General features: G+C 40.6%; 1 protein-coding gene across 2 annotated transcripts in view; it reads right to left on the minus strand.

Moving 5' to 3' along the window:
- The window catches only part of dok6 (docking protein 6), a 517,340-nt gene that overhangs the window by 33,359 nt on the left and 461,636 nt on the right, over nucleotides 1-22,345 (minus strand). For both annotated transcript variants that reach the window (XM_069920396.1, XM_069920395.1), the window contains one exon: nucleotides 16,711-16,849. In XM_069920396.1, the coding sequence (XP_069776497.1) occupies nucleotides 16,711-16,849 (139 nt within the window). The remainder of the gene's footprint in view (nucleotides 1-16,710; nucleotides 16,850-22,345) is intronic.

A 22,345-nucleotide genomic window follows, 5' to 3' on the forward strand; every position in this document is an offset into this window, starting at 1 on the left:
GAAATAGATTTTGGGAAGCACTTAGAGAATCATTCCCTACACCCTATAGTCTGGACGCCTTGGTAACCCTCCAACTAAAAGAAGGGGAAGGTGCGCAGAGTACCTCTCTCGAGCGTGGGACTTATGGGAAACTGGGACTGGAGAAAGACCGGACCATAGCCCCCTAGGAAATGCTCATTTTCGAAATGGGACAATAAACGGACTACCTGGTCCAGTTCAAGCAAAATTAAGGGACATTATGGGGTTAGAGACGATGCCAGAGGACTTGTGGAAAAGACACCTGACACATGCACTCAAACAACATCGTCAATCAGAACAGGCTAAGTCAGAAAGTGCATCCCAGAAGGGAGTGGACAAGACAACCGATAAATTGATGCAAGTCATAGAACAAATAGGGATAAAACTAGCGGCCCAACAGATAGTCCCACAGGTCATGGGGCCAGTGATAAACCCAGGACCCCAAGAAAGGAATGGTTGGGAAAGACTACTAAGTACCATGTATAGAGGAGAACATACCCTATGCTGGCACTGCCACAATCCTGGACACTACCAGCGGGACTGTCCAGAGGCTGGGAGAGGAAAGGGCATAGGATTACCCTCTATTAGAGGTAATAGAGGAAGAGGAGGAAATTTAAGAGGACAAGCAAGGGGTAGGGGTGGACACATCAATCGGCCCCAGAAAATTGGGGGATGGCAGAGTGATCAACAAGTACAGGCACCCCAGTATGACGACGATATTTGGGAAGGTGCTGAATTAGATTATTGACGGGGCCCTGGAGAATCAAAAATCACGCCTCCCTGGGAGCCACCGAAGATTTGGGAGACGGTGAATGGAGAAAAAATTGAATTTATGATTGACACAGGGGCAGCAGTAACGACCGTAATTAAACATCCCCCAGGGAGCACATATTCGGGCAAAACATTATCTACAATAGGATTCTCCGGGATAAGGGAAACACAGCCCTATACCGATAACATCGACATGACATTTGGACGACAAAGGGTCAGAGCACCTGTCCTAGTTGTGCCAAGCTGCCCCATTAATTTATTGGCAAGGGACGTTCTTACTAAACTGGGGATAACCATACAATGTTCTGAGAAGGGCCTTCGGTTAACATGCCCAGGGGACATAATACAGAGGGAAGGACAGTTTGTACTAATGACCCCAACCAATGCTTCAGAAGACTCTGTGGAGGTTATTATTTTCTGGAGTCGACTACTGTATGACGAACCAGGCCCAGGTCTGATTAAACAGTTTTTAGGGCCAGTATTCCCCAGTATGGGGAGTACCAATACCCACTGGATCCCATGCATGTAACATTAAACTATACCATCCACCCGGACCTGGAGTATGAGGAGAGGTGGGACTCTCTAAAAGAAGGGAAGACAGAAATGATACATTGTCCATTTATCTTTGTGGGAAAGGAGGGAATAGCTGCTATGGTTATCTTGTCGGAAGAACAAATGGAGTGGTTCCACTTAGGAGTAGAAAGTGTACCGCATGTAACCTTGGGAATTGCCAAAGATCACCACGCCCGACAGTTGGGACCGATGGTGAAGGAGGCAATGGGGTGTGAATACAGGCAGACGGAAGTCCCGGGATATTCCACCTCGGAGGGAGGGAAATTTGTCAGACTGAATATTGAAGCATGGGACCGGGTAGTAAATGAGAAAGTAGAAAGAGACCGACCCATAAAAGGAGAAAATATTGATCACGGGGACTCAGACAAATATCTTTCTGATCTGAGCCCACAGATATGGACAACGGGGCCTTACAATGTGGGAGCAATAAAAGGGGAGGTATTTCTGGAATTAGCCAACCCCAGGCAGAAACCGATATGGAAAAAACAATACCGTTTGTCGCCCAGCCAGGAGGAGGGTATTAGGGGAACGATAGGAGGGTTAATGGAGACGGGGGTTTTAAGGGCGGCACCAGACAGCATGTGGAACACGCCCATCATGCCTGTCCCCAAACCAGGTAGAAAAGACTGGAGGATGGTACACGACCTCCGGGAAATTAAGTCTGCTACCAAGACCATCGGGAGACCAGTCCCAGACCCATACGTTGCACTTAGGGCTCTGAGTCCAGATCACGAATACTACACTGTCATTGATCTGGCAAACGCATTCTTTTGCTTAAAATTAGCCGAGGAATGCCAAGACTGGTTCGCTTTCACTTACCAAGAGAATCGGTACATATATACTAGATTACCTCAGGGTTATAAGGACAGTCCAGGACTGTTCAGTCAGGCCCTTAGTGAAATCCTAGTAAAATTGAAGCTCCCAGAAGATGTTACGCTGATTCAGTATGTAGATGACCTGCTATTAGCAGGAAGAACGGCACATGGGTGCCTAATGAGGACAGCAGTTTTACTCAGGGGCCTAGGTGAGGCAGGGTTTAAAATAAAGAGGTCGAAATGTCAGATCGGAAGGAGGGTGGTAACTTTCCTAGGAAGACTCGTCGGTAAAAATGGTACGGCCATGTCCGAGACACATCGGGAAACGATACTAGGTTATCGAAAACCAACAACAGTACAAGACATGTTAGCATTTTTAGGGCTCTGTGGATACAGTCGAACTTATGTCCCAGGATATGTGAGTTTGACCCAGGGTTTGAGGGAAATGGTCATGGAGATAGGTCACCGAAGGCTTAAGGAACCAGTCAGGTGGAATGTAGAACGCGAGGCGGTTTTCCTGCGTGTTAAACAGGAATTGGGGAAAACGATCAGCCTGGCTAATCCGGATTATAGTAAAGAATTCCACTTGGACGTGGCTGAAACTGGGGGCATTGTTAGCTCAGTTCTGTATCAGAAGGATAGAGGACGAAGGAAGGTATTGAGTTACTATAGTTTCAGACTAGACAATGTAGAAAGAGGAAAGGCCCCATGTCTTCGTTATCTCGCAGCAGTAGCTAGAACGATACAAAAAACCGCACATATTGTCCTCTGCCATCCCCTGGTTATTAATACAGACCACAGTGTCTCAGCCCTTTTAATGTCTAGTGCCTTCAGCTTCTCGGCCAACAGATCTATTAAGATGGAGGACGCCCTTAAGGGTCCTCACATCACCTTCAGGTCGCCAAGGGACAACTATTCCAACATGGCTAGAGGATTGAACTCGGGGTTTATGGAGACGCATGACTGCGTAGCAAGAGTCAAGATAGATTCCAAGCTGAGGGAGAAGCTATTTGAGGAACCCATGGAGGAGGTGGATTGGGAATTATTTACAGACGGAAGTTGCCATAGAAGTTCAGAGGGTAATGTGGCGGGATATGCAGTGGTAGGATGGGTGGATGATGCACCCTATCTAGTCGAGTCCTCTATCATCCCCCAACCGGCATCAGCACAATTGGCAGAAGTGATAGGGCTCATAAGAGGATTGGAGCTGAGCGAAGGTAAATCGGTTAACATTTATACTGACTCTGTGTATGCTTGGAGTGCAGTCCATATTGAAGCACCAGGCTGGATAAGAAGGGACTTTCGGACTGCAGCCGGACAAAACGTCCGACATGATCTGGTTTTACGGAGACTTGTCAGGGCAGTCATGCTTCCCCGGGCTCTAAGCCTAATTAAGGTGGCAGGCCATTCCCTACAAAACACAAAAGAGGAAAGGAAACACGGCGGCTGACAGAGCAGCCAAACAGGATATCAAGAACCTATACAGGGGATGATTCTGAGGTCCCATGGCAAAAAAGAGGAATTAGAGAGAAGAGAAAATAGTAGTAAGTTGAGTGACCAAAAAGAGAAGGAGGGAGAGGGACCCCCACCAAATATTGAACACCTGATACAGGAAAAAGCTAGCCCAAGTGAGAAAGAGGAATGGATGAAACGCGGTGCTACATGACAGGAGATCATCTATGACAATCGGACAGTACATGTCTGGTGCTCCCCAATAGGTACGATAGTTGCCCCCTGCCAATTACTTCCGCTATTATTTGAAGAAGCACATGGGCCGACTCACATTAGCGCCACCAAAACTTATAATACGCTTAAACAACATTGGTGGAATCCCCACTTACGCGAGCACATTGACAACTTTAGAGCTGAATGTACTATCTGCAATGGGCATAACCAAAGGATCACCTTACCCCACCCGCTTTTACGATTTCCAGTACCGACAGCCCCATGAAAAGAGATCTATATTGACTATACAGATATGGGTACTGACCTTAGGACAAAGGAAGGATACCGATATCTCTTAGTGGCGGTAGATAGGTTCTCACGGTGGGTGGAGGCTGTCCAAACGAAGAGGGAGGATGCGGATAATGTAATAGGCTGGCTGACGCGAGAGTTGATACCCCGCTACGGGGTCCCCAGCAGAATATGCTCTGATAATGGGTCTCACTTTAAGAATGAGCTGATCCGACAGATTGAAGAATACTTAGGGATCAAATACCGTTTCGGTAGTGTCTATAGGCCTGAGAGCCAGGGGCTAGTAGAAAGGGCAAACAGGACGATAAAATACAAATTAGGAAAGGTTTTGGGTGGGACCAGGTTGAATTTGGTCGAGGCATTGCCATTAGTACTGATGTCTATGCGACAAGAGAAGGCCAAAGATACCTTCCTGTCACCACACGAGATTCTAACGGGTCGACCCATGCCCGGTCCAAAGACTGATCCAGCCTGGGTAAAGAATTGGGAAGAAAGGGAAGTGGAACTGGACCATTATATGCAGATGCTGGGTAATACGGTTGCTTTAGTTTCACAACAGGTGGCGAATGCAAATAAGGAGAACCCGGACACTGAAGGAGTTCCAGTGAAGGAGGGAGACCTGGTGTATATCCGTAAACCAGGGAAGGTACATTGGACTGAAATTAGATGGACTGGACCATACACTGTTACCGCTGTGACAGATAGGTCGGTAAGAATTGACAAACCAGGGGATAATAATTGGCATCATTTTGCCTTTTGCTCCAAGGCAAAACAACAAGTAGCGAGTATTGGAAAATATGATGAGACTCATGTGGACAATGCCGAGGGCCCTATGGGCATTCCTGCTGATGGGTTGCCAAACAAGCCAACAGAGTAGTTCGGATCCATGCGGGGCCAAAGTTATTCTGAAGATAGATAAAGATAAGGATAGCACCTTCCAGTTCGATCTATGCAGTGTAATAGCGTGTGGTAGGAATGAGGCGTCCTGGAGAGGATATGATGTTTACATGTGTAACTTTCAGAGAGGATATCCGGAGTGGGGCCTACATGTATGTCCGTCCTAGGGTGAGGTTTGGTGGTGGACAGGACCCGACACTAGATGGATAAGAAAGCCCCTTAACAAAGCGTCCAGCAGACCCCTTTATAATTTTTTCACTAAGGTCTCCCTGATACGTGGTGCCGTTACCCATACTATGAAAGGCAAAAATCCCCTGATTTTGGCAGTAAAATCGGGGCTGGACAACCTGTGGAATATGAAGGGATGGAGCTCTAAGACATGCGAGGGGGGCACAGGGAGAGAACCTGGAGTCGGAGATCTCCTCTACCTAATGATTGGAGTGTCTGTAAGTCGAAAAGACCCTTGGGGAGTGATGAGGTTTGACTTACAAACCTACACAAAGGACATACCCAAACCCACTTCTACAGAGGAGGTAGTGCGAAAATTTGATAGTAAGAAGCTGTCCAGGAGAGAGAAGATAGCAATTGAGACAGGTATAGATGAGACAAACTCCTGGATAGAACAGATGGGTAAATATGTGGATCAGGCAAGGTATGGAAACTGCTGGATCTGTGCCCGGGGAAGGCCAGCGTTACGGATGAGCAGATCGATTTTTGAGGAGACAGATGCTATGGACTGCGCCTTGAACCTAATGTCAGAGTCTAACCCACTGAATAGGTGTCTGACATGGGAACAGGCGTTTCCCATAGCTCCGGCCAATGTGACCCCCCCCTATCTTTAGATCCACGGGCATAAGTAATTTTACTTGCTTCGCCAATAACAACACAGCGGCACACGCTACCCAGTGACTCGTGCAGGACTCATGTTGATCTCACGGGCTGCAGAAATGCTACCCGATTGACCCAGACTAGGGCAGATATTTGGTGGTTTTGCGGAGGTAGAGTGCTGTATAACTGGCTCCCCTCTAACTGGAATGGTCGGTGTGCTTTAGTAACGCTTAATGCGCCAGTCCTGATTGTGGAAAGGCAGGAGGGGGACGAGGATGCCCTAGATCTACACCACACAGGGGGTTGGATGTGGAGAAGAAGAAGGAATGTTGGACTCCTGGGGCCAGAAGGAAGGAACCCTGACGGGGTGTGGATTGATGCAATTGGCCAAGCCCAGAATATACCGGACGAATTGAAACTAGCTGATGAGATTGCAGCTGGGTTTGAAAACTTTCCTATATTTAGTGCAATCTTTCCCATCACAGCAAATAAAAATGTAAATAGGATCAACCTAATTCACAATAATGTCCAGTGCCTTACAAATTTGACCAGGGACGTTGTTGAGGCAGTACACGAACAACTGTCAGAAACTTCCCTTATGACGCTTCAGAATAGGATAACGATTGATATGGTCCTGGCGGAAAAAGGCGGAGTGTGTGCCATGTTTGGAGATCTATGCTGCACTTCTATCTCTAATAACACAGGGCCAGATGGGTCACTCACTAAGGGGCTGACAAAACTTAAGGCATTGGCGAAGGAATTAAAAGCTCAATCTGGAGTCTCTCACCCTGTTTTGTCCTGGTTACATGGAGTGTTTGGGAAATGGGGCACAATGTTGGGACAAATTTTCCTAGGATTGTTCATTTCTGTATCTATTTTTATCACTTGTGGCTGTTGTTGTATTCCATGCATTCGAACGCTGGTCACGAGGACCATTGAGAGAGCCTTTGCCAACCGCGATGAGCTGCCTCCAAAATAATCAAGCTCTACAAGCTACGGAGCGGGACTATCTCACGTCACAGGAGGCGTCAAAAAATGCTGAGATCGATCCGGAGTCTGATGGAGAATGCGACAGGGAGGAGGGATTATAAAATAGATTGTAGAACAAATATTATAAAATAGATTATACCACAAATGTTAACTTTTATCTTAACTAATTACAAATGCTTAGAAGGGATAGGCAGTTATTTGCTTGGGGGAAAACGGGGAGGAAACTTGTAAACGGGCAATGGGATCGGGGAAACGGATGGGGGGTATACGCTAAAGAGGGTTGGGGGGAGCCCTCGTCCACCAGCCGAAAAACCCCGTGAACAGAACCCGTATAGAGCTTGGCAATAATAGGCGAACTAATGTAATGCGGTGGTAGCATAGTCAGGGCAAGATTGTCCTCTAAAGAGGACAAAGGAAGGATTGTAAGGTAAAAACATCATGAGTTGGGACTGGAGAAGGAGTCATCCAGTACTAAGGAGTAACAGGATGCAGGTGTGACCTTGTACGCTCAAGATAAGTGTGGCAATAACAAGATGATGTGAAGCAGACTAACAGAGAAGGGTAGCAACAGCTTATTCATTGGACAATGTAATGGTATGATAATTTACTAAGTGCGTGTCCTGAGGTATAAAAAAAACGCCACTTGCTGATATCGGGAGAATGCGCCTTCTCCAACTAACACTGTTAGTTGTAAGTGTTACAATCCGGTAATAAAGAACCTTGATTTCGACTCAGTCTGGTGTCTGACTCACTCATTCTCGAACAAAGCAGACCTAACAGCCTCCAAAATTTCACTGAGAGATAAAGGTTAGCTATTTAGACCTATAATGGAAAAAGCATCAGGATTGCCATAGTGGGAGTCTTTAATGTCCATAAGGTTGATTGAGACTTTTTTTGTGTGCTCGAGGGTGAATTTGTTCAGTGCATCCAGCAGCATTTCTAGAAGCGACATGTGGATAATCTAACCAGGAGGGAGCCATTCTGGACTTGCACTGGGAATTAGCCTGGTCACCTGATCAGTTTGATTGACGGAGCATTTTGGGAATAGTGGTCAAAATTTGTTCAGTTTTCGATAGTTTCAAAACACAGAGATGCTGGAGGAACTCAGCAGGTCTTGTTGTGTCCGTATGAGGTAGAGATATATAACCGACTGTTTAGGCCTGAGTCCTTCTTCTAGGGAGACCTGCTGAGTTCTTCCAGCATTTCCGTGTTTTTACTACGATCACAGCGCCTGCAAATTTTGGTGATTCATGAGCAAGGATAAACCTGGAATTTGTGGGAAATTACTACATGGGAGGGAAAGTTATGATATTGTTAAATAAGAGCTGGAACCATCAGTTATTGAGCAAGTCCATGTGACATGTGGAAGTTCCTTAAGGAGCAGTTAATTAGAGTCCTGGACTGGCAGGATCCAGTAGTAACAAGAATGAGGATGGCAAGGGAAGAGAACTTTGGATGAGCGAGGTCATGAATTTAGTCAAAAAGAAAAAGGAAGCATGTGTGTCTTTTCGAAAGGTTAAACTAAACACACCCTGAGGAATATAAAGATTGCAGGAAAAAACTCAAAGCAAGGCACTAGGAAGGCCAGAAAGGGCCATGACATATTCTTGGCAAGTTACATTAAAGAGAACCTTAAGGCATTTTATACTTCCCTTGAAAACAGGACGATGACTAAGGAGAGGGTAGGATCCCTCAAGGACACAGGTAGGAATTCACCCTGAGAGTGAAGAGGAAGTGGGTGAGGTACTAAATGAATACTTTGCATTGGTATTCACAAAGGAGAAGGGCATAGAGGATAGTTATGGGGAAGATAGAATGGAGAATACTTATGTTGGGACATTATAAGATCAAGAAAGAAGAGGTGCTGAATCTTCTGAGGTGCATTAATGTAGAGAAGCCCCTTGGGCCAGATGGGATATATCCCAGGCGATTGAAAGAGGATATTTCTGGCATCTTGACAAGGATGTTTTTATCCTTACTAGTAACAGGTGAGATCCCAGAGGACTGCAGAGCAGTTAATGCTGTTTCTTTGTCCAAGAATAGAGAGCCTCACATCAGTGGTGAATAAGCTGTTGGACAGGATTACATATGGATGGGAGTCAAGCACATTTGGAAAGACGCAGCCAGAATCGGGACAGGCTTTGTAAGTTTGCCTTACAAACTTAAATGAGTTTTTTAAGGAATTGGAGAAAGTGGTCGATGTTGGGAAAGCAGTGGATGTCACTTAAATTTGACAGGGGTAGGCTGATCCAGAAGGTACAAATGATGGGATCGATGGGGAATTAACAGTTTGATTTGAAATTAGTTTGATCATAGAAGGCAGACAGTAGTGATAGATGATATTCCACAAGAATCAGTATCAGTATCAGTTTTTTAAGACATAATATGCTTCTAAATAGACACCTGAATATGCAGGACATGGATGCCATTATCAAAGCTTCAGCAATCCACATCAAAGTTCAACTATACTACTTTCAAATATGGGAACCATACATGAAATACAACAGAGAAATCCTACCATGAACCTCCACCACCTAAAATGACAGAAGGAGAAGACAACGAAATGAACTGACTCAGTATATAAAAGTAAAAGATAAAAATTTCTTGTTTATTTTATTAAGTGATGATATTGTTTAACAGATTTAATGTATCTTATAGATTAAACTTTGAATAAATGGGAAGGGGGAGAGGGAGGGAGGGAAGGGAGGGGGGGAAAGATGGGAGAAAATGACATTATATATTCAAGAGAAAAATGTCTGTATGTATTTTGGTCAGTATGGTTTATTGTGTGAAAAATAAATAAAAAAAATAAATAAATGTGTCTATACAGTCAGAAACATCCAATAAACCTTTGTCAATTAATGAAACTCCACATGAACCTTTTAATTGAAAACTTTTCCATAGGTTTAAAACAATTGTTAAGAGCCCAGAGGACCCATAAACCCAGCAGCAATAGAAATTCACCAAGACAAATGGTTACTTAAACAAAAGTTGTGTTTAATTATCTTTAAACATGAAAATAGGATCAAACTTTAACTTATTACTATTAACTTAACCCCCCCACTTCTAATTCGAAGCGCACATGTATGTAATGTGTGTGTAAGTTCAGAAAAGTTCTTTGATTCACAGTCCAGTCTCACTTCTCCAAGTTCACTGGTATCAGGCAATTCTTATACTGTACACAGAATTTAACATTTATGAAGTTCACCAGGCTTTGGTGCTTGAAAGGTAAATGGTTACCGCTCAAGAAGGTTCTTGTCAGTTTTCAGAGAAAGATTAGACACCCACAACTGATTTCTTCTGAACAGCCACTTCAGTGTCTTGCAGAAGAAACTTGCCCAATCAGGGTTTTCCAGATGATAACCGCTTTCTTTCAGGTCACCACAGAGTTCCTTTTCTGTTTCCCTTATTTCAAGTGAAACATTAGGTAGCCAGTCCTCTCCTCTTGTATGAACCACAAGGCCTTTGACTAAGCTGAACTAAGAACTCACAACTCGTCTTCAAAATGGGGTTTGCCACAAGCTTGCCAGCTTGTCCTGTTCCAGTCCAAGCTGCTACTGCTGAACTGTAGAACTGAATTCTCTGTCTCTCACTCACTCAGAGAAAACCACATGACCCTCTTAGAACAGCCAACTGCACACAGACAGACTGAGGCTCTGGACCTAATCTGAATTCATTCATCTGTTGCTTCCAAAACAATAATCCATTACTCCACGGCATGTCCAATTAACACCTACGTGATGTCCTTATAGGCATCCTTCAAAATTTTTGTAAAGGCACTCGGACCTGGACTGTCTGGCTTGAGCAGAGCTCTGGCATTTTAAATGAGATCTGTGTTGTGAAGTGTTTGTTTGGGACCTACACTAAAAAACCTGCCACAATTTATCTCCTTTAAAACATATCTATGTACAATATAAAATATAACATAATTTGTCAAACAATAAATTAGAAATAATTGTTCATTCAGTAACTAAAATGCATTCAAAATAAAAAGGAGGCAAATGTTTTCATTTGCTAGGCGAATGATGGGTTAAGGTTTCCTTATTTCTCTGTTAAGAAGGCAACACAACTTTAAAGAAATATCCCACAGAATGAAGACAGGCACAGACAGTGTATACTGTGATGAAATGCTTTGAGAGGCTGGTCATGGTCAGAATTAACACAAAGCTAAGATCTGGACTCATTGCAGTTCACCTATTATCACAATTGCTCCACAGCAGATGCAATCTCACTAGCTCTCCACTCAGCTCTGGATCACCTCGAAAACAGCAATTCATACATACAGCTGCTCTTCATCGACTACAGCTTGGCCTTCAATACCATTAATCCCTCAGTGCTGGTTAAGAGGCTACAAATTCTGGACCTCTGTACACCCCTCTGCAACTGGATCCTTGACTTTCTTATTGGAAGACCACAGTCAGTACGAATTGGAAACACATCACCTCACTGAACATCAGGTGCACCCCAAGAATGTGCGCTTAGCCCACTGCTCTACTCATTATACACCTATGAATGTGTGACCAGGCACAATTCTAATATTATCTACGGGTTTGCCGATGACACCATAGTTGTCGGCAGAATCACAAACACCAATGAAGAAGCGTACAGGAGGGAAATAGATCAGCTCGCTGAATGGTGTAACAACAACAACCTTGCGCTCAATGTCAGAAAAACCAAGGAGATGGTTGAAGGAAATCAAAGGAACAGGCATTAGTAGTGGAGAGGGACCAGAACTTCAAATTCTCTGAGGATCTGTCCTAGAGCCTTCAAGTTGATGAAATCATGAAGGCCTGCCAGCAGCTATCCTTTGAGAGGTGTTTGAGGAGATTCGGTATGTCACCGAAAACTTCTACAGGTGTACCGTGGAGAGCATTCTGGCTGGTTTCATCACTGCCTGGTATGAAAGCACCAACTTTCAGGACGAGAAAAATCTCTAGAGGGTGGTTAACTAGGCCTGCGACATCACAGGAACCAGACTTCACTCTACCAAGGACATTTATATGAGGCAGTGTCTTAAAAAAAAGCAGTCTCTAACCTCAAAGACCCCCACCACCCAGGCCACGCCCCTTCCCTCTGCTACTATCGGGAAAAAGGTCCAGGAATCTAAAGGCGATCACTCAGCGGCACAAGGGCAGCCTCTTCCCCACTGCCATCAGATTCCTGAATAATCAATGAACCAAAGGCACTGCCTAACTTTTCATGCACTATTTTAAAAAAATATTTATTGTTGTAAGATGGCTTGTAATATGAATGTTTGCTTGTGATGCTGCCACAAAACACCGAATTTCAAAACAATAAATTCTGTCTCTGAGGATTCCAAAGTTGCATTGGACTTGTTCTGCAACAAATTACATACCAGTTTCAGTCACACGCCATTGTGAGCTGCAGCCTTGAGCTATGGAAAGCGGATTCCAAAGTGAAGTGACAACCCACTTGAAACAGAGGCAGAAAAAGACCAATTATGGTAACAGCTTTCTGGAGATTTATTGGCTCCTCTGAAACTAACACGGCTTCTGCAATTTTAGCTTCTGTTTCATTCATGTAAAGAGAATTCCTGCCAATTGGGTAAAACTCAAATGATGCGGAGACATCAAGAAATGAGAAACCGTATAATAACATTTTTCGAGTTTTTTTGAAGATTTCAGTTTGAGGAGATCAGAAGATATTCATTAATTGAGGTGTAATGCAATATGTTATAGCATATGATGTCATAGTGATACATTTTCCCCCTTTTTGATTACATATCGTATTCTCCTCTTTTATTGTTTTCCTAAAATATGATTAATAAAAAGATTGAAAAAGAAAGCAGATTTTTTTTTAAAAACATGCTTTGGTGTACAGGCAGAACTAACTTCCTGGGAAGAGTGCAAAGATCAGAAAAGAGTCCAATTCAGATGGTTGAAAACAAACTCAAACATTATTGTCTGGAAAATTTCTGATTTGATACCTTTGTTATTAGTTTTAATGGTAAGTTGCAGGTGAACTCCAAACATAGAGAACCATGGGGCTGGTTGCTAATTCTTTTTTTTTTCTTTGGCTTGGCTTCGCGGACGAAGATTTACGGAGGGGGTAAAAAGTCCACGTCAGCTGCAGGCTCGTTTGTGGCTGACAAGTCCGATGCGGGACAGGCAGACACGGTTGCAGCGGTTGCAGGGGAAAATTGGTTGGTTGGGGTTGGGTGTTGGGTTTTTCCTCCTTTGCCTTTTGTCAGTGAAGTGGGCTCTGCGGTCTTCTTCAAAGGAGGTTGCTGCCCGCCAAACTGTGAGGCGCCAAGATGCACGGTTTGAGGCGTTATCAGCCCACTGGCGGTGGTCAATGTGGCAGGCACCAAGAGATTTCTTTAGGCAGTCCTTGTACCTTTTCTTTGGTGCACCTCTGTCACGGTGGCCAGTGGAGAGCTCGCCATATAACACGATCTTGGGAAGGCAATGGTCCTCCATTCTGGAGACGTGACCCATCCAGCGCAGCTGGATCTTCAGCAGCGTGGACTCGATGCTGTCGACCTCTGCCATCTCGAGTACTTCGACGTTAGGGATGAAAGCGCTCCAATGGATGTTGAGGATGGAGCGGAGACAACGCTGGTGGAAGCGTTCTAGGAGCCGTAGGTGGTGCCGGTAGAGGACCCATGATTCGGAGCCGAACAGGAGTGTGGGTATGACAACGGCTCTGTATACGCTTATCTTTGTGAGGTTTTTCAGTTGGTTGTTTTTCCAGACTCTTTTGTGTAGTCTTCCAAAGGCACTATTTGCCTTGGCGAGTCTGTTGTCTATCTCATTGTCGATCCTTGCATCTGATGAAATGGTGCAGCCGAGATAGGTAAACTGGTTGACCGTTTTGAGTTCTGTGTGCCCGATGGAGATGTGGGGGGGGGGCTGGTAGTCATGGTGGGGAGCTGGCTGATGGAGGACCTCAGCACCATGGTAAATCACGTGCTGACAAGTTAGAATAATTTACCAAATTGTTACAAAATCTGTAAACATCCTTGCAAATTTCTACAGGTGCACAGCGGAGAGTGTTCTGACTAGTTGTATCACGGTCCGGTGTGGAAGTGCCAATGCGCAGGACAGGAGAAGGCTACGGAGAGTTGTGAACTCGGCCAGTGCCATCATGGGTATCAGTCTTCGCTCCATTAAGGGCATCTACAAGAGGCGGTGTCTCAAGAAAGCAGCCTCTATCCTAAAGTATCCTCGCCACCCAGGTCGTGCCCTCTTCTCATTGGGCACTTTTAAGCTGCAGCACTTGGGTAGTCCTCCTGGGACCCGCAATGACGCATTGAATGACATGCCACTCACTTACCGGAAGTACTACTGAAAGTGACGCGTCGAGGTCCAAATGGTGAAGGGGAACAGGAACCACCTTCAGATGCTGGCTAAGTAACTCTGCTGTGCTTCAGTACAACAGGCAACTGTTGTGACCACCACTGTCAGGCGCATGCTGCAGTCATTGGAAGAGGAGCAGGATGCAAGCGCTGCGCATTTCAATAGATGCAGCCCGGTGACGCACCCACACAAGCGCTGACCTCACCGGAACAACCTGGTCGGCCATTTTCGTTTACAAGCCAGCGAAGGACACAATCGAGGTAAGTTTAACTGGGTTCCCTGACTACCTCTGAGGTAGGCCAGGGACTCAGTTGGATTTGGACCCTATCAAGCTGCTGCGTGAGTGGAGCACTAACTGGGCAAATTTCACAGTTAACCCCATTTTACACAGTAAATTGCCTGGTTAACTCCATTTTACACTGGCCTATTGCTATCATCAGGAATGAGGTGCAGGAGCCTCAAGACGATCAACTAACAGTTCAAAAACAGCTTCTTCGCCTCTGCCATCAGATTTCTGAATGGACAATGAACCACAGAACACGACCTCACTTTTCTTTTGCACTAATCTTTAAATGTAATTTCTTGCAAGTTTTGCACTGGTAATGCTGTCGCAAAACAATGAATTTATTGACATATTCATGATAATAAATTCTGGTTCTGAAGGACATATCAAACAGAGCCATTGAAACAGCCACTTCACTTAATTGGTCTTTGTTGCATTTACAAATTTTCTATTTTCCATAGAAAATATTTTGCTGATATTCATACGGAAGTATTGCTTTTATCTTTGAAATGGCGTGACCAATGGAGACATGGGAAGGTGGCCACCCTGCACGTAGATAATGGGTCAGGTTTTAGGGAGAAAGATTAACTGAGTATTTTTTTAAGCTTGCCTGGAGTAATTTATTTTATGTTTCTAATTTACATGGAGAAAGGGAAGTTATGCAGATCAGATTTGGCATGTACACTAACTCATTTTATTAAAATTACAGAGGCTTGGGAATCTTGCCTGATCATGTTAAATGGATGTGCCTGTGCATTTGATGTGAACAGATATAGCCATATAACCATATACAGCACAGAACAGGCCAGTTTGGCCCTACTAGTCCATGCCGGTACAAATCCTCACCCTCTTAGTCCCACTGACTAGCACCTGGTCCATACCCCTCCAATCCTCTCCCCTCCATGTAATTATCCAGTCTTTCCTTAAATGTAAATAACGTCCCTACTTCAACCACCTCCGCCGGAAGCTTATTCCACATCCCAACCACCCTTTGCGTGAAGAAATTTCCCCTCATGTTCCCCTTATAATTTTCCCCCTTCAATCTCAAACCATGGCCTCTGGTTTGAATATCCCCCACTCTTAATTGAAAAAGCCTATCCACGTTGACTCTGATCTTGCAAGTGTGTTCAGAAAATGTGGGACAAATTCAGCCTTGGCTATAGATGTGTGCAGAAATATCTGCCACCAGACATGCCCAGCTTTTCAGTACAATCATCAATCTGGTGTCCAATTATGAATTTCTCCCTCTATAAATATTGAAGAACAGGCTGAAGCTGCTCAAATAACTGGGAGGAAACAGCATTCTAGATATTTCCCCCGAATCCTTCTGTTGTTATGCCCCTACTTTAATGAAATTTGGTCTGAATTTTGATTTTGATTGGGGTTTGTGGAAGAGTACAAATTAAACAGTAACAATTGTGTGCAACAATCACCTAGTGAAAAAAAGGGGCTAATTAGTTTTAAAGTGTTCTCATATTGATGAAGCACGACTTTATAGGAATTCTTTGCACTGGGATATCATCATATCCCAATATTCATTATGGGCAGGTCATATTTAACTCAGGGATCCACTCTCATGTCTGGCTCCAAACTTTTTGTGTGCATGCCTGTGAGTGATGAGTTTGAGGGGATGTGCTTTAATGACCAAGGGCACCCTTGTTGATATTTGCAATTTTCATGAACTGTTTGTACCAAATTATTATGGGATGGTTTTGGATCACCTGATGAGCTTTTCGAAGGGTCAACGAAAGATAGATACGACGAGAGAATGGACTGAAGTGCAACGTCCAACAAGAGTTTGCACACTGAAAGATTAATTCTTGGAATACTAATGCTCCAAAGCTTTTAAATTTTAACTTTAGACATATCGCACTGTAATAGGCCCTTTCGGTCCACGAGCCCATGCCACCCAACTACACCCAATTGACTCACAAGCCCCCGGTATGTTTTGAAGAGTGGAAGGAAACCAGAGAACCCAGAGGATAACCACGCAGACACAGAGAGAATGTGCAAACTCCTTATACGCATCACGGGGATTCGAACCCCGGTCCTGATCGCTGGCACTATAACACCATTGCACTAACCATGGATTACGTTAATGGATTGCTGGCTGGCCTAACTTTACCCTTAAGTTACTTTGAAAAGCTCCTGTAAAAGTACACTACCAGAAATTACTACCCTACTGACAGAAAGGACTCAAAACATGGTGAATCCTTTTTGTTAAAGTCTATCTGGTACATACCCGTGTCTTTTTCTCCATCTCCAGCATCAGTTGCTCATGTTGTTCGGCTATGGCCAGAGTTGCTGAATGTACCTTCTGATAGATGTTCTCTCCTTCCCGTGTCTGGAATGTGAAGAGTCCTTCTCCTGTATCACACATTCTGCAAATGGCAAGTGCAATAATTGTTATGGATTGCATTATCATTCTTTCAAAATGCTTCGGAACAACTGAAGTTATAAACAAAAGGAAACATACTGTACAAAATGAATATCTGACTGAACATTTCAGGCCTGTAATTATTTGATGCCCCTTGATTGTCTGTTTTCCATTTTTAAAATTTTTAAAAATTTAATAAGTCACAACAATTCAAGGTTATATATTTTACATATTGTTACAAGCCCAGAGGACGCCAAAACCCAGCAGCAATAGATATTCACCAAGACAAGTAGTTACTTAAACAAAAGTTGGTTTCAATTATCTTTAAACAGAAAACAGAATCCAACTTTAATTTATCTCTATTAACTAACCCACTTAACCCCCTTCTAATTCTAAGAACAAGTGTATGTAATGTGTGTGTAAATTTAAGAAAAGTTCTTTGGTTCACAGTTCAATCTCTTTTCTCATTTTTCCAAGTTCACTGGTTGCAGGCAATTCTTATACTATGCACAGAATTTAACATGCATAAAGTTCAACAGGCTTTGGTGCTCGAAAGGTAAATGTTTACCATTCAGGAAGGTTCTCGTAGAGTTTGCAGAGAGAGATTTGTGGTTCCAGAATTTCCACAACTGAGATACCACCATTGGTCACCTCAGTCTTTCTGATGAAACTTGCCCCATCAGGGTTCTCCAGATGATAATCTCTTTATTTCAGGCTACCACAGAGTTCCTTTCTGTTCCTTTTATCCAAGAGAAACATCAGACTGATAGCACTTCCAGCCATCCTCCAACAAGCTTCCTGGCTTGCACTGTTCAGCTGTCTTTCCCTCTCATCTGAGATACCAACTGCCGGAAAGCCCATGTGACTCTCTCACTTGCAAAACCGCTGACCTTCTCCAGCAAACAATAGAAGTTTGTCTTCTGATCCCATCTGTTGTTTTAAGTAAACAAACCTCTCAATGACCTTTGAGTGAGCACTTGGCAGAAAGGTCAGAAGCCTTGTAAAAACAGACAACCTGGCTCTTACAAGACAATGGTCCCTTCATTTCATGACATCATTTCAATTAGCACCTACTTGTGAAATGTGCATAACATTCTCCATAGTTTCTGTAAAGTCACTGAATTCTTCAGTATTTCAAATATGTTTTAAAGTGTGTGTATGTATGTAACCTACTCTAATTTTACCAATTTATCCCCAAATACATTTATCATATATTCTATCACAAGACTTAATGATTTTTTTCATTTTATCCCCGTCCCACCTCCCTCACCACCCCCAAATAATCCCAAAGAAAGGAAAAGAAAAATAAAAACAAAAAAAAAGCAGAAAAAGGAAAGTGTCATCTAGTTTTTATCTAATTTTTATTGACTCAATGAATATAACATATATTTTATTACCTCATTAAGAATTGGAGATTTGAATCTGGAGATCACTAATAAACTTTATATATGGTTCCCAAATTTGTTGACATTGTCCAAAATGATTTCTTAAATGACAGGTAATTTTTTTCTAATGGAATACAGTGATCTATTTCTATATACCAATGCTCCATTTTCAAAGATGTTTCCATTTTCCAAATTATCTTTATACTTTTTTTTTTGTTGCTGCTAAAGCAATCATAATAAATCATTTTTGAAATCTATCCAACTTTAACTGTAAATCTTTATCATTCATATTACTTAATAATAGATTTTTGGGTCTTTACGTATTTTTTTTTGCTATTTGATTTAATATTAAACTCAATTTCTCTCAGAAAAATTTCACTTTCTCACATGTCCAAGCTGAATGTAATATTATACCAATTTCCTGTTTACAGCGGAAATGCTTATCTGACAATGTAGGATTCTATTCTTTTAATTTTTGAGGTATAATGTATAATCTATGCAACAAATTATATAGAATCATATGAGACGGAGTATTTATTGTATTTGTCATAGTTTCCTCATTAGTTCCAACCAAGTTTCCTTTTTTTAATCTATATATTGAAATCTTTTTCCCAATGTTATTTTGATTTTTAAATTTATTTATCTTTTTCATTGTTTTGCAGTTTAATATATATATTTGTAATAATTTTTTTAACTATCATAGTATCTGTAATTATATATTCAAAGTAACAACTCAGGCAACCTTAAATTTGTTCCCATCTTCTCCTTTAAATATGTTTTTAATCATACAAAAATATTGTGTCATTCTTATTTTTCAATTGCTCAAATATCATTAAAATATTACCCAAAAAACAATCTTTTATTCTTTTAATTCCTTTTCTTGTCCATTCAATAAAAAATTAGTATTCATTGTAAAAGGGATTAATTGATTCTGTTTTAACAACATATTTGGCAATTGATAATTTAACATCCCTCTTTCTAAATGTATATTACTCCATATTTTTAATATATGATGTAATATCGGTGTATTCTTATCTTTTTCTAATTTCTCATTCCATTTATAAATTAAATATTCAGAAACATTCTCTTCTAATTTATATTGCTCTATCTTGAGCCAAGCTGGTTTTTTTCCCCTAATTGATAAAAATTTGACAAAATTATTAATTGTGCTGCCTTATAATAGTTTTTAAAATTTGGTAACTGCAAGCCACCTTGTTTATATGATCATGTTAACTTATCCAAAGCCACTCTTTGTTTCTTACCCTTCCATAAGCATCTTCTTATTAATATATTCAAATTTTCAAAAATAATTTCCTGATAAGGGAATAGGTAACAATTGGAAAAAAAATATTGTCATCACAGAAATATGTTCATTTTTATACAGTTTACCCTCCCTATCAGAGTTAGAGGTAAGTTGTTCCATTTTTCTAAGTCATCTGTATCTTTCTTAATAATGGTTGATAATTGAATTTAAACAGATGATTTAAATTATTGTCTATTCTAATACCTAAATAACACATTGCCTGCAACTGCTATTTAAATGGCGATTCCTTTTTATATTGGGTATAATCAGCTGTATTCATTGGCATTATTTCACTTTTATCAGTATTAACTTTATAACCCGTATTCTTTCAATTTAGTATGTAACATCTTTATTGACTTTTCAGGTTGTGATAAATACACAATATTGTCTGCAAATAGACTAATTTTAAATTCTTCATTGTTTATTTTTATTCTCTTTATTGTGTTATTTAATCTTATCAATTCTGCTAATGATTCTATAGCTAAAACAAAAAGGAAAGGTGATAGTGGATATCCCTGTCTAGATAACCTACTTAGTGTAAAAGAGTCTGAAATATATCCATTAGGCAATACTCTTGCCTGAAGGCCATTATATAAAGCTTTAATCCAGTTAATGAATTGCTCTGGTAATTTAAATTTTTGTGATACTTTAAACAAGAAACTCCATTCATGCCTGTCAAAGGCCTTTTCAGCATCTAATCCTACTGCAACTGTTTGTGCCATATGAATCAAATTAATACATTTACAGACATTATCAACTGATCTTCTATTTTTAACAAAAACAGTCTGTCTAATTTCATTAATTTTGGTAGATAATTTGTTAATCTATTTGCTAATAATTTTGCAATGAGTTTGTAATCTGTACTTAACAAAGATATTGGTCTCTGTGAGGATGGTAATAAAGGATCTTTCATTTTTTTGGTATTACTGAAATTATAGACTTTTTAAAAGATTCACGTAATTCCTGAGTTTCTTCCACTTGTTTTAACACTTCTAAAAAGAGTGGAATTAATAATTCTTGGAAAAGCTTTATAAAACTCCATGGGAAATCTGTCTTCACCTGATACTTTATTGTTTGGTAAAGACATTAATGTATCATAAACTTCTGATTTTGACAGTTTGCACTGTTCCTCCAAACCTATATGAGGTAGATCAATATGCAACAAAAAATAGTCTATTTCTGTACTTTTTCCTAAAAATTCAGATTGATATAGTTGTTTATAAAATTATCATTAATTTCTTGTGGTCTATATGAAATCTGATTATTTCCCTTCTTCATTGCTACAATAGTTCTTTTTGCTTGCTCTCTCTTCATCTGCCAAGCCAGAATTTTGTGAGTTTTCTCTCCAAATTCATAATGTCTTTGTTTTGTACTCATAATATTTTTCCCCACTTGATATTTGTAATGTATTATATTTCAATTTTTTTTCTGTCAATAGTCATTTTTTTGTCTATGCCATCTTGTTTTATTAAATCTTTCTCTAAAATTAATACATTTTTTTCTCATTGTTCTATTTCTTGACAGTATTCTTTTTAAATGTTGGATGTATAACTAATTATTTGCCTTTGAATAAAAGCTTTCACTGTATCCCATAATATATTTATCTGTTACAGAATTGGAATTCATGTCAAAATATATTTTAATTTGATGTTCCATAAAATCTTGAAACTTTTCTTTTTAGCAGCACGGAGTTAAATCTCCATCTATATCTTTTAGGTTGAATATCTTCTGGAACAATTGTTACCGATGAAGGTAAATGATCTGATAGTAAACTTGCTTTATATTCAGTATCCTGAACTCTTCCTTGTATTTGAGCAGAGAGTAAGAACATATCTATCCTGGAGTAGGGTTTATGCCTATTGGAATAATATGAATAATCTCTTTCCTTTGGGTATTTCTTTCTCTATATATCTATTAATTTCATATCTTGTATTAAGCTTAATTTAAATTTAGCTGCTTTATTTTTTTTATAGTATTTCTTCCAGTTTTATCTAATAAAGGTTCAAGATTAAAATTAAAAACTACACCTAACAAGATATGTCCTTGATTATTTGATAAACATTAAAAAATCTTGCATAAATTTCATATGGTCCTCATTAGGCACATATCCAAGATTCCGAATAAATTTCACAACTTATCATGATGCACCTACCAGCCGAGTCCATCATGACTTTTTCTATTTTAATAGGTAGATTTTTGTTGATTAAGAAAGCAACTCCTCTAGCTTTTGAATTATAAGATGATGCTAATATGTAACCTACCCAATCTCTCTTCAATTTAAGATGTTCTGTCTGTTAAATGTGTTTCTTGTACAAATGCAATATTTCTTTTTTATTAACATTAATATGTTTTCCTTTATATGATTTTATATTCCATTAATATTAATAGTTATAAATTTCAATGTATTCATTTTATTAATCTCAGTTTTTCTATGGACTACCATTTCAAATCTTCAATTCTATTCCTCTAAAAATACACATTTGAAGATTTTTTTTACTACACCTAATGACACAAGTAACATAAAAAAAGTAAGAATAATAAGAAAACTAAAAGAAAAGGAAAAGAAAACACCCCTCATTGATTTGTCTTTACTAACGAAAGAAAACCACAACACATTTAATATCTCATTTGCAGTATAAACCACAGCTGTCACCAGATTTTGCAGCATACTGTTCTCTTTTCCTGGCCCTCTCCCAGAGAATTTATGACATATTTTCCAAAAGAAAATTAATAAAGCCTTAATATAATTAAATCCTTAACATCTATAATAAAATATACAGTTCTTGAATCAAAACAAATTTATGTGTATATC

This window comes from Narcine bancroftii, chromosome 2 (genome assembly GCF_036971445.1).
Source record: "Narcine bancroftii isolate sNarBan1 chromosome 2, sNarBan1.hap1, whole genome shotgun sequence".
Classification (NCBI taxonomy): Eukaryota; Metazoa; Chordata; class Chondrichthyes; order Torpediniformes; family Narcinidae; genus Narcine; species Narcine bancroftii.